The following is a 13,852-nucleotide window of genomic DNA, read 5'->3' on the forward strand; positions in this document are numbered from 1 at the left end:
GCTCGTTAGTAGCACCAAATGTTGTTTGTAGGCAATTATTTTTAGTCACAAAACACTCCATGCATGTTGCTCAAATAGTGCGCTCTCAGCGCAGGCATATCACAGTACGCTACACTAGAGGCGCTGAAGTAGCTGCGTTCAGACTGAATAGGCTCTTTGATGTGCCTCTGACGTGTCCAGTACTCCAGCACAATACTATGATCGGAGCGCACCCACAATGCTCAAATCCCCCATTTTAAATGCATTGTTTGCCTAAACATGAAACATATTCAAACCATCATTGTCCTTAGAGGGGGGACTCGCAACGACAGACGATGAACACCGCACATAGGTGGAAACAGTCACGTACGCACGCACCGATGGCTTGTGTGCACACACAAACACACAGATGAGGTGATGGTAAACAGATACGGAAACTGAGCCATCCTGACAAATCAATATAGTGCACTGAAAGTATATTTTGTTTCAACAATATCGAATGGGGAAGAGGCATTTGTTGACAGTTAAAACATCAGCAATCTACAGGCTCCTCCCCTTTGGTGATGTAGCCTTGTGATAAGACGCAACCTTCTTAATGACTAATTTCTCTATCCCAACCCCGGCTCCTCTCTATCCTACAAGTTCCTTCATGCATGCAATGTCCTGATCCGATCGCGTCTGACCTTTTCGTTTTTAAACACAAAACCCGAGATTTTTGTCAGTGTCCGGCATGGGAGATCAGAAAGAGCCGCCGATGGTGCACCGATCTACTTCATTTAGTATCAAGAGTCTGCTGCTTCCCTCAAAATGTGACAAACAGGACTCGGTGCTCCCAGAAAAAAACACTGTTTATTCGGGTTCTGATTCGGAAAAATCTCTGGATCCTGATATGGAATCTGCACCTTTGAACCCAGAGAAACCGAAGGAGGAGGACGAGGGTACCGAGCGGGCGACAGAGCCTAGCAAAAATGGGAAATATGATAAACCGCCATTCAGCTACAACGCCTTGATTATGATGGCTATCAGACAGAGTCCTGAGAAGAGACTGACTCTGAACGGTATCTATGAGTTTATCATGAAGAACTTTCCATATTACCGGGAGCACAAGCAAGGCTGGCAAAACTCTATCCGCCACAACTTGAGCCTCAATAAGTGTTTTGTGAAAGTGCCAAGGCATTACGACGACCCGGGCAAAGGGAACTACTGGATGTTGGACCCTTCGAGCGACGATGTGTTTATTGGTGGAACTACGGGAAAACTTCGGAGACGCTCTGCTACCTCAAGGGGTAAACTGGCGATGAAACGGGGACTACGCTTTGCGCCTCTCAGTTTGGGAATAAACGACAGGGCGAACAACCCTCTGTATTGGCAAATCTCTCCGTTTTTATCGTTGCACCATCCCCATTACAATGGATCATCTGCAGGATTTCTGAACCAAGGGCACGCGTATGGGTCTCTACTCCCCGGGGTGGACCAGCTGAGTAACGGGGACCTTACACGCCATCTAGGTGGATCTGTCGGTGCTCTGGGTTTGTCAAACAGTTACGGTGTAAGCACGTCTGGGCTACTATCGGGACAGAGTGGCTACTTTGTCTCAGGGAGCCAGCACCCGCCGCCGCATCTCCCGCAGAGCGCGCAGGGCTATGGTGTGCCGACGAGCTCGCCACAAACACTGATCTCGAACTCTCTAAGAACGTCCCTACCGTCTTTTTCACCGGGAATTTCTAGCGGGTTTCCAGGAGTGTTGTCTCATCAAAAGAGGGTCACTCCAAATGCTTTCTTAAACTGATTGCACAACTACAACATGGGGAGGACATACAAAAGCACCGTATAAATGGCATAGGGTAAACAAACAGTGATCACAAATTAGGTCAGAAACAATAATTCCTCAAAACAAATATGGCCATAGTAGCCTATGTATCCTGAAGTGCAACGATTTATTATTTTGCGTTGAAAGACAAACTTTGTTACCTGTGGGTTGTAAAATGTAACTATAGACTTGCCAAAGGTAACTTTATTTCGGGCTATTTATATCGTACAGATTTTCATTATTTGAATAATTTATTTATGTTTTGTATTTATTGTACAATGTATTTACATTTTATTGTCAGTGTATTCATCAGTAGGCATATTGAATAAAAAACATACAGTTTATTCATTATTTATATGAGAATTAATTTAGAAATCGTTTTGGGGGGAAACGTCATACAGATCAGGGTTAAGACACGCGGGAGAAAATAAAAGCCTACAAAAGTCATATCTTCTCAGGTTCTCTGTCCAGAGACTCCAATGTAGGCTACTGCTGTAGGCCTGTCTGTAATGTATGCTACACATTTTAGAGAGAAGTAGAGTTTTGTGTGTACTCTTAAATTAATGATAGCCTATTTTGTCACCTATTTTGTTTGATGGGGCCGAAATAAGCACATGTAGATTAAAGGCCACAACAGTGCATGACAGTGCAGGCCTCGTGTGAGGACTACCTACGTCTTTCATATAAAGCACTTGAGGTTTCAGTTTCTCGTTAAAACCAGTTCCGGTTGTCTTGACACTTGCCATGTTTGATAAAGGTGTTATACGCTACTACCTATTCAGGTCTGCAAGTTAAGAGTCTGATCATTTACATTACATCAAACACACATTTGGCAAACAGGCGTATAATATCCACACCAATATAGCATTTATCATCTAAATCAGTGGTTCCTAATTTTTTCTTAGTCACGTACCACCTACCAGCTTCCTATATATAACCCTGACAAAATGACAAAAATGTAATATGCCCATGTGTGGGGCGGCAGGTAGCCTAGCGGAGCGTTGGGCCAGTAAACGAAAGGACGCTGGTTCCAATCTCCGAGCCGACTAGGTGAAAAATCTGTCGATGTGCCCCTACTTGCTCTTGTAAATCGCTTTGGATAAGAGCGTCTGCTAAATGACTCAAATGTAAAAAAAGAAAATAAAAAAAAAAAGAAAAGAAAACGTAAATTTATCCTGTAAATTAAGACTATATATACTCTGAGCTGTAAATTGCCTTACGCTTTCAGTAATGGGCTATATCCAACCTCACATTCTGAGAATAATGGTTTGAATTGGTCTAGGCCTATTCAAATAAATAGAACAACATCATTCATCACTGATACTTCTGGAATCTGGTTTGCATAACACTGGGGTTGGGCCTACAGAACCACAGTTTGGCAAACGCTGATCCAAATAAATAACATTCTGCATTGTTATTGTAATGACCAGTTAATTAAGATTCCATTATCCAATAGGCCTATTTACAAGCAAAATAGTATAATATTCAGGAGAGTAATGCGCTGATTCACACACATTTTGGCCTAACATTTGACAGATTTCTTTCCTTTGTTGGAAAGACTATATACAGGTTTATTTATTTCACAACATTGTATTTTGGAAGTTGACGATTTTTTTGTAAATGTTCTTTCAAAGTTTTGCACTTTTTGTTGTTAGAATAGGCCTACCTAATGTATGAGTATTGTCTGTTTTTGTTGCTGTATGTTTTGAAAAAAATAAACTTGATTAAAGTATAAGACATTACACTTTGCTATAGGTTTGCTATGTGTAGTGATATGTGTAGCATGAATGAAAGAACAACACAAACCTAATGTACGGGTTATACATTCAGACACGCTATAGTCAGAGGAAAGAATATGCAGCCTATGTAGCTAGCATAGCAAAATATTTGTTTTATCAACGGAAACAAATATGCAAATTTTTATGGCTGGAAAAGGATATCAAATTCACGTAAACTTGGGCTTAAAGTCTTCACCCTAAAAACATCTCATCCCATACTCTTTTGCTGCTGAATCTCACAAGGTGAAGGGAAAATATAAATATAGAGGATAGGTTATGTTTCTGAAACAACGACTCCCCTTTCAATGCAAACCACAGTACAACGTTTCTGTCAAGACCATCAGCCCAAGTAATTAATTCATTTCAAATTATTGAAATAGGCAGGATAGGGTAATTTGTTCTGTGTGCAATTAGGCTACTTTGTCAATCATTTATATTTCTGTGGATAAAAATATATAAATGGTGTCATAAAATAGTAAAAATATTTGTAAGTTCAATTGAAATGTGTGGTGAGTTTTCGATACGCATGGTATTTGATACAACTGCAGTGAAACGATCGATGTCCTCTTTTCCTGTTCACAAACAACTATGCCGTGGGGTGACATGGCCTGCAGATTTCTTGTTTCTGAGATGCGGCGTATACTGCCATTCTTCATTTCAAAGCAATAGGCTACAATGTATTTAATATATATGCCTATTCATTTGTAATTCATTTGTAATTAATAGGCAGATATATATTAAACATAATAAACATACATTGATTGTGTTTTGTCAGTACAAAATGGTAGGTTACAAAATGGTTAAGCCCAATTCCACCTAAAATACACAGGCATGCCACCCATGCCAAATGTATTGAAATTGACCAAATTAATTGAAGCTCTCACAATATGTCTAGGGTAGAACTATATGCCTACTTTGTTATAAAACCATTTGGACAGAAGTGACTTATTCATAATATTACATATTACTTATTCATAAAATTACATATTACATATTACATATTGTAATTTCAACGATTCCACCCTATCTGCAGGGTTTGGGGTAAGGGAATGATTTAAGAGTTACGATTAATGTCATGTTTAAGGACCATATAGGTCTGTAACTAACCCAAGCCTTGCACAAAAACAATTAACATATAGGGTACTAAATAAAAATGTACTAATGGACTCAAAAAGTAGTCAGGAAGTGTTGGCTTAATATGTGTAGATAGAAATGATTTGAGTTACAGGGCTGCATATAGGCCTACCTTTCATACCATTCAAACAGAACATTTCCGTTGAATCATTAATTGAATTGGTACGTCCCAAAAATATAAACACAAAATAATAGGCCCAATGGTAAAAGGTACTTCATGAGTAGCCAGAAGCTATGTGGGAGAAGATGCCTCTCAGTTGAGACAAAAGTTTGCTAGTTGGTCCGAGTTGTTATGGGGGCTCATTTTAATCTAATGTTTAGAAAGGTGGTTTGAGACAAAAACGTAGAGAAAGTGAAACCATATTAGAAAATAAATACATTAACATCAGAATGAACTTTGATGTGAAGAGAACCGCACCACATCTCACAAAGGGTAGCCTATATGCCCCATGTCTTATATGCTATAGAAAAACAACAACAATATTCTTCCTGTGTTCAGGATTATTGTATAGCCATGGCGTTGGCACTTTTCAAAACAAAAACAAGTTGGACCAAGAGAGGCATGAATTGTTCTGGCGTCAAACAATGCTGCTGGCGGTGTGAGCTGTCTGAACATGGCTACAGGAACATGTGTGAACTGGTGAATATAAAAAGTCGAAGTATTACTATGCTACTTATTTTGAGGATGTATTCACTTAAACCTTATCAATACACATATGTTTCCACATGCCATGGATAGAATTAGTGCACCAAATTGATTTAAGTATTGTTTAAGTTTTACAACGCGTGCAAGATTACTCAGTGTGCGGGAATAGACCTATCTATCTTGGGGTGATCATCCTTATGTTTGTTCGTCATATAGGCTAGCACATTGGACATCTAGCATTGTAATGGTATAAGGTTACTTTGGTCACGATCCTCCACAATTGATATGCATTATTGCATTTCTACTAGAGCATAGGCTAATGATATCAGAATTGAACTATTTCAAGAATCTATAATCTCGAGAACGGTCAAACATTTCCACATAAAATGCTTTAGATACATTGTTATTATGGATTAGTTGAAATAATTCATCCGATATTAATTTGATATAGTTTAAACTGGGTGCTACAGTAGCGTTAAAGAAGAAAACAACTAGCCTAAACCCAACAAGCAGGTTGGATCATGTTAAGAGTACATTCATTTAATTGACTAATATAGGAAAGAATAAACCATAAACCGCTACAGTGATAACTTGAGGTTGTTAATATGAAATAGTTTCATAACAAGATGCATGTTATATCTAATAATGACATCAGAAGTAAGCCTATAGCCACAACATTCAACATAAGTCAAATTGCCTATAGGCTACTAGGCCCCAACCATGGCTATCCATTACCCCTAAGAGCAGAAGGCATACCCATAACCCATAGGGATGAATCCCCAAGCTGACAAGGTAAAAATCTGTCATGTTCCTAGGCCATCATTGTAAATAAGAATTTGTTCTTAACTGACTTGCCTAGTTAAATAAAGGTAAAAAAAATAACATGATGCTGCCACTAAAACACTTTAATACAAAGTGAAAAGAAAGATGCCAGTGTTAAAAAATCCTCTCCAAATCATGCTTTCTGTTTGCAACAAGGCTGTTAAGTAATATTGCAAGACAACATGGCAAACAAATTCACATTTTGGCCTAAATTAAATACTACAGGGTTGGGTCAAATCCAATACAACAGAACAGAGGGTGATAAAGATGGGAAAATGACTGAAGAAAATAAATAATTAAAATACTGAGCTATATTGTATGCTCTAAAACAATGGGAAAATATATTATTTTATATTAATACAATTGCTCAGAGACTTTTTCTTTTTTTCTCAAAAAGGTAGGGGTCAAAATTATTGCCACCCCCGTTTTCAATACCTCACCTTGCAAGGATGACAGCACTGAGAGTTGGAAAACACAATGGGAGGGATATTAGACCATTCCTCCATACAGAATCCTTCCAGATCCTTGATATCCTTTGTCTGCGCTTATGGACTGCTCTCTTCAATTCAGACCACAGGTTTTCAATGGATTTCAAGTCTGGAGACTGAGATGGCCATTGTTACTTTTGTGGCTAACTAACCATTTCTTTGTGGATTTTGATGTGTGCTTGGGGTTATTGTTTTGCTGGAAGATCCACTTCTGGCCATGTTTTAGACTCCTGGCAGAGGCAACCAGGTTGTTGGGTAAAGTTCATGCCCTCGACCCTAGGAAAGACCCCAGGACCAGTGGAAACAAAATAGCCCCATAACATTAAAGATATACCACCATATTATACAGCAGGTATGTTTTTCTTCTTCTAGTGATGCATTCTCATTTCCACGCTAAACCCACCACTGGTGTGCATGGCCAAAGTGCTCAATTTTCAGGTCATCCAACAAATGTAAATGCCTGGAGTTTGTTAAACAGCATTGGTGCATGGATTGGAACTGGTGCTTTGGTCACCAGTCCCTCCCCCTTCTTACTTGAGGAACAATAGAGGAGCAATAGAGAACAAAAGAGGAAAGGCCTAAACCCCCACTTATGCCATGTCATGAGGATACCTGGACCACAGATGTGCCTTTTGTAAAGTAAATCAGGTGAGTAGGACTTTAAGGCTACTTTGAACAACGATTTGGAAATGAAAATGGAATAGGACTGACGTGCATAATACATGAAATATAACATTTTCAAAACATACTTTTGCAACTCAAATGTTGATTATTTGTTCTATTGGCATCCAAACTGTATTTTCATATCTAATGTATAATGGTGGTGGCCTGCTAAATGGCCCGTTAAGAGTGTGTGTTTTGAACACATTCGTGTTCCTGAGTCTTACCTTTCAGGAATGTGGTCATAATAGCGAATAGCTCCAACTGTTCAAATGTGAGAGTGAAATTTGTAGAAAGAAAAAGTTACATTTCTTATTTGTCTCTATTGCGGAAATATTTTTTTCCCTATCCACTCTGAGCCAGATTGACAGTGCTATAACCCAATGAGAATTGGTGGGCAACAAGTGTGGCCAATGATATTTCAGGGGGTGCTGGTGCCATCCCTGAGAACACATGCACTTAAATACACTAAAAGTCAACAACAAATATACAATTGTTATTCTTCCATTTCATCCTTTAGACATATCTTCACTTGACAGACATACAGATTTACAGGACAAATCTGTGAGACTATTTGTATTGCTCTAAATATTGGAGGCAACTGACCGACACATCAGATATCCATCATTACATTCCAAAATAAATACACATTTACTACATCTAGCATCTTTGTCATGGACGGGCATACCTGAATTAAAACAAAAACGAAATATGTTGATACATGAACTTGCTGACACTGAGTTCTTTATGAACTCATGTGAAGTTCATGTCCAATTCATTTGAATGTGCTTGTTAAGACCCATGGAAGTTAGGGTGCATTATTGAAGTCATTTAAAAGACAAACGAGGAACAATATGAGATTAATGTTGATTCCATGAATATAGCATATACTTTCAAAACTTAATATAACCCAATGAAAACATTGGATATTATTTTAATCGTGCAACATTTCAACAGCATTAGTTTATATGCATTATGTGTGGTTGCACAATAGTATGTCTGAATCCCCACTCATTTGGTGTAATCATATGTATACATTTGGGTATATATGTTACGTTGTATAAATGACTGGAGACAAGCACAGGAATACCTAATAGGGGGTTTTAATACTCCACCCAAAAAAACAACATGCAATGAAAAGGCACAGGGACGAAGCCCAAAACAAACATGTATACAAAACCATTGGGGTGTAACCCAAACAAAAGAGGGAGGTTAAACCTCTAATAAATACACGGGACGAGAACCATAATAACAATACACGGGACGGGACGAGACCCATAATAATGAGTACACAATACACGCAGCACGAAAGACGAAACAACAAAGCACAGGTACTCACAAGAACAGCGGACATGGGAACAATAACCGACAAGACAATGGTGAACAGAGGGTACATACAGTGGGGCAAAAAGTATTTAGTCAGCCACCAATTGTGCAAGTTCTTTCACTTAAAAAGATGAGAGAGGCCTGTAATTTTCATCATAGGTACACTTCAACTATGACAGACAAAATTAGAAAAAAAATCCAGATAATCACGTTGTAGGATTTTTAATGAATTTATTTGCAAATTATGGTGGAAAATAAGTATTTGGTCAATAACAAAAGTTTCTCTCAATACTTTGTTATTGACCCTTTGTTGGCAATGACAGAGGTCAAATGTTTTCTGTAAGTCTTCACATGGTTTTCACACACTGTTGCTGGTATTTTGGCCCATTCCTCCATGCAGATCTCCTCTAGAGCAGTGATGTTTGGGGCTGTTGCTGGGCAACACGGACTTTCAACTCCCTCCAAAGATTTTCTATGGGGTTGAGATCTGGAGACTGGCTAGGCCACTCCAGGACCTTGAAATGCTTCTTACGAAGCCACTCCTTCGTTGCCCGGGCGGTGTGTTTGGGATCATTTTCATGCTGAAAGACCCAGCCACGTTTCATCTTCATGCCCTTGCTGATGGAAGGAGGTTTTCACTCAAAATCTCACGATACATGACCCCATTCATTCTTTCCTTTACACGGATCAGTCGTCCTGGTCCCTTTGCAGAAAAATAGCCCCAAAGCATGATGTTTCCACCCCCATTCTTCACAGTAGGTATGGTGTTCTTTGGATGCAACTCAGCATTCTTTGTCCTCCAAACACGACGAGTTGAGTTTTTACCAAAAAGTTATATTTTGGTTTGATCTGACCATATGTCATTCTCCCAATCTTCTTCTGGATCATCCAAATGCTCTCTGGCAAACTTCAGACGGGCCTGGACATGTACTGGCTTAAGCAGGGGGACACGTCTGGCACTGCAGGATTTGAGTCCCTGGCGGCGTAGTGTGTTACTGATGGTAGGCTTTGTTACTTTGGTCCCAGCTCTCTGCAAGTCATTCACTAGGTCCCCCCGTGTGATTCTGGGATTTTTGCTCACCGTTCTTGTGATCATTTTGACCCTACGGGGTGAGATATTGCGTGGAGCCCCAGATCGAGGGAGGTTATCAGTGGTCTTGTCTGTCTTCCATTTCCTAATAATTGCTCCCACAGTTGATTTCTTCAAACCAAGCTGCTTACCTATGGCAGATTCAATCTTCCCAGCCTGGTGCAGGTCTACAATTTTGTTTCTGGTGTCCTTTGACAGCTCTTTGGTCTTGGCCATAGTGGAGTTTGGAGTGTGACAGTTTGAGGTTATGGACAGGTGTCTTTTATACTGATAACAAGTTCAAACTGGTTCCTTTAATACAGGTAACGAGTGGAGGACAGAGGAGCCTCTTAAAGAAGAAGTTACAGGTCTGTGAGAGCCAGAAATCTTGCTTGTTTGTAGGTGACCAAATACTTATTTTCCACCATAATTTGCAAATAAATTCATTAAAAAATCCTAGAATGTGATTTTCTGGATTTTTTTTCTCATTTTGTCTGTCATAGTTGAAGTGTACCTATGATGAAAATTACAGGCCTCTCTCATCTTTTTAAGTGGGAGAACTTGCACAATTGGTGGCTGACTAAATACTTTTTTGCCCCACTGTATATACAATTACTTATCAGGGGAAATGGGAACCAGGTGTGCTTAATGAAACAGTTCAGTGACGCCTAGAGTCCGGTGACGTAGACCTCAGGAGCTGGGAATCCATGACAATATACTTGTGGATTTATTCAAGTTAGAGATACCTGAAATGGCTTAATACCACTTCATTCATCACCCAAAACCCCCCACCAACATGAAATATTTGTAGAATTGTAAAAACAATTCTACTTCCCATAGTAGAATGAGAATCAATCAATGAATAAGGAAAAGGAAAATAGTTTTGTAGAAAGCTATCTGCCATAATGCATACCTAACATTTCTTCTAAAACATCTGCAGAAATGACAGAAAAAAATGATGAGAATAGGGTTTGTTTTGAAGAAGAAATATACAGTAGCTATCTAGATGAACACTTATTTTTATTATTTGCAAATTTTATAAAGGAAACAGACCCAAAATAGCTCACTCCATAAAAATCATAAAATTATTGATAAAGGATTTCAAGAGGATGAGTCAGAAAATAGTAACTTAATTTAGTTAGTAATAACATTTCTATAAGATCAGTATTGACTATCTGTGATATTCATAGCCATACTGTAAACTATTATTTAAAAACAATCCTGTTTACACTATGCACTATATTATTCAGTATATTATCCAGAGCTATAACACATTCAGGAAAGCAGCTTCTATCCCCAAGCCATAAGACTACTAAGTAGCTAACTAAATAGCTACAAGGACTACAGTATCTGAGTTGACCCTTGTCACAGGGCTCTACACACTCATGCACACTGCCACTCCAACACGCACTCCAACACTCACTCCATCATTTGCTCACACACACATACATTTATACTGACTATACACACACACATACCCACTCACATACAATCATCATATACGCGCCAGCTACTCTGTTTATCATATATTGTGATGCCTATTCACCTTACCTCTATACATATCTACCTCTATCACTCCAATATCCCTTCACATTGTAAATATGGAACTGACTGTGTATATAGTACGCTTACTTATTTTCTCGTGTTCTTATTTCCATTTCTCATTTGTTGTGTTCTACCTTATGTTATTTTTAGTATCATTTTGTTATTTTTTACAGCACTGTTGGGTTTAGAGCTTGCAAGAAAGGCATTTCACTGTACCTGTGCATCTGACATTAAAACTCTTGAAACTGAAACTCACAGCAGAAAAGTATTCTGACAACATAAAACGGAACTGCTTGGACATTAGTATTACACGGCATCAGGGCTGTAGCTACATATGAGGTCTGGACCTCTGTAATTTTTTCAAGAAAAATGTAAGAACTAAGTCAGGGTCTCAACTTACTGTTGAGAGTTAGAATAGTAGAATACACAAGGTGCAATTTGGAAATTTGGTTGTACATCAGTCGTTTTCCTCTTGTTATACAGTATGTCACTAACAGACAGTCACTCAATTAGCCCGTGTCATTTTGTAGATTGGTAAATTAGTCAAGTTAGTCTAGCCAGCTATCTTAATTTGTTGTAATCATTGCCAAATTACCACAGGGCATGCAGGGCACGTGGCCAGTGGCCCTGACCTCCAGGGGGCCCCCATTGATTCTGTTAGTCACTTTCACTCAGATATCATATTAACATGGCATAAGCTTTTAAAACTGCAATCATTTCTCCATACCCCATGGCAAAATGCGTAGAAATGCAGGAAATTATCTGTAAAACTGTACAACAACAAAAAGTTATGTAAAGCAAACGTATTTGTTTAGTGTTTGTTAATAAAATACTTGTTTTGCTAACAGGTGCCTCTGTACAGCAAGTATTAAAATATAGTTTTTAATCCTGGTGCTGAGTTAATATGAGCTAATTAGTAGCGGCTAATTGTATAGCTAATAGGTTGCATGTTTGTAGATCAACTGAGGTGAATGACGCTAGAGCAACCAATGTGATAGAGGCTAAGTACATTTTTTCTTGTTTTTTCTGTTCTCCAAATAACATTTTAGCGTTTTTTAAATGATATAGAAATGCAGTAAATGATCTTAAACTTTCTTAAAATGTATTGGACCTTTGATAGTCTTAAAATATCCACATTCCCCAGTCAAAAAATCCTTCGGGATTCCAATAAAAACATATGATTTTGTAATCTTTCCTATACACATTTATAGTCCAATAGGACTGGTTCCAATACCTGACTGTTTTTTTCTATTTGATTCTTGTCTTGGCATCCAAAAGGATCCTATAGGATAAAATCCGATAGGACTGGTTCTGAAATCTGATATGATTTTTCTACTAGGGATCTACCAGAAATCATAAAAACGGGTCGACTTGCCTATAATAAGGCACATATATTTAGCAATTGCAAACAATAAAAAAAATAATCTAATCTGCTATAACAATACAGTGACTCAAAAATGACATACAAATGGTTACAACTTTGCTAGCAGGATATCTTGCTAGTCAGCCTACAGGCAAAATTTGGCTAACAGTAGTTATTAGCTAGCATAAAAATGAGTGCATAAAATGCTGTACGATTACGAAAATATGACTAAAACATTGGCAACTGCGTCAGGGAACATAACGAAACAAATACTTCACACACAGTAAAGGATAAAACAGTTCGAATAACAACGTTAGAATCCTGGACATTGTCTGCACAGCCACAGGTGGCGAGCTAAACTTGGGAGTTAGGCTAATTAACACTGCAAGCTCATGCTAGCTGTGACTTCCTCAGTCACTCTTAAAGGGACAGGCTTTCTTACCGGGGAATTAAAAAAAAATGAATATAGAACTGTTTTTTCCGATCAATTAACATTTAGAAAGTAATGTTGTTGTATTGTACTGGAACTAATGACAACAGACCATAATTTAATGGGTTAAATTAAGAAAAAAAAGTTATAATATGATTCTGATTGGGGTGACAAAATCCTACTAGACTTGTCAAAAACCTATAGGATACATTTTATTTTAATCCGTCTGTCTGCATATTTCAAGACATGGCATATGAGGGTGAAGTGATACCCAATGGCTACCCAATCACCCATTATTAACACAATGGCAAAGACAACTGTTTTATCTAAATGGTGAAAGTGTGTTCCGCGACAGAGAGAAACAAAATGGTGCAGTTTTACTTGTCAATTCCAATAGGAAAAAAGTAGTCCAATAGGATTCTGATAGAGGTGATACAAAATCCTATAGGATTGCGAGAATTCTATAGGATCCAATAGGATTACTTTTAGTCCAATTTAATTCAAATAGGATTCTGATACAGGTGACACAAACTCCTGTAGGACTGCAAGAATCATATATGATTCTATTGGAAAAATCACTAATCCTATAGGATTATTTTACTATGGTTCCTTAAACTGTGTCAAAACATTTAGCTTAAAGTGGCAATCAGTAGGTTAAACAATAACAAAGTTTCTTTAAAATGCTGAGGGATGCAGCTGGAGAAATGTAACAACTCTTAATGAATAGACAGAGCTATGGATGCAAGGACTGGCCATCCATGATATTAAAATTATGGTTTTAACCATGTTTTGAGGGTATACA

At 38.2% G+C, this 13,852-nt stretch overlaps 1 protein-coding gene across 1 annotated transcript; it reads left to right on the top strand.

The window, feature by feature from the left end:
* Positions 1-462: 462 nt before the first annotated feature.
* Positions 463-3,531, top strand: LOC110530152 (forkhead box protein G1-like). The gene has a single exon (XM_021613005.3). It carries the CDS (start codon positions 710-712, stop codon positions 1,766-1,768), a length of 1,059 nt encoding a protein of 352 aa, XP_021468680.2. The 5' UTR covers positions 463-709; the 3' UTR covers positions 1,769-3,531.
* Positions 3,532-13,852: the final 10,321 nt, after the last annotated feature.

This window comes from Oncorhynchus mykiss, chromosome 1 (assembly GCF_057628025.1).
Source record: "Oncorhynchus mykiss isolate SJ-2025 chromosome 1, ASM5762802v1, whole genome shotgun sequence".
Classification (NCBI taxonomy): domain Eukaryota; kingdom Metazoa; phylum Chordata; class Actinopteri; order Salmoniformes; family Salmonidae; genus Oncorhynchus; species Oncorhynchus mykiss.

Coding starts and splice junctions, on each gene's coding strand:
- LOC110530152 (XM_021613005.3), top strand. CDS start 710: ATGGGAGATCAGAAAGAGCCGCCGATGGTGCACCGATCTACTTCATTT.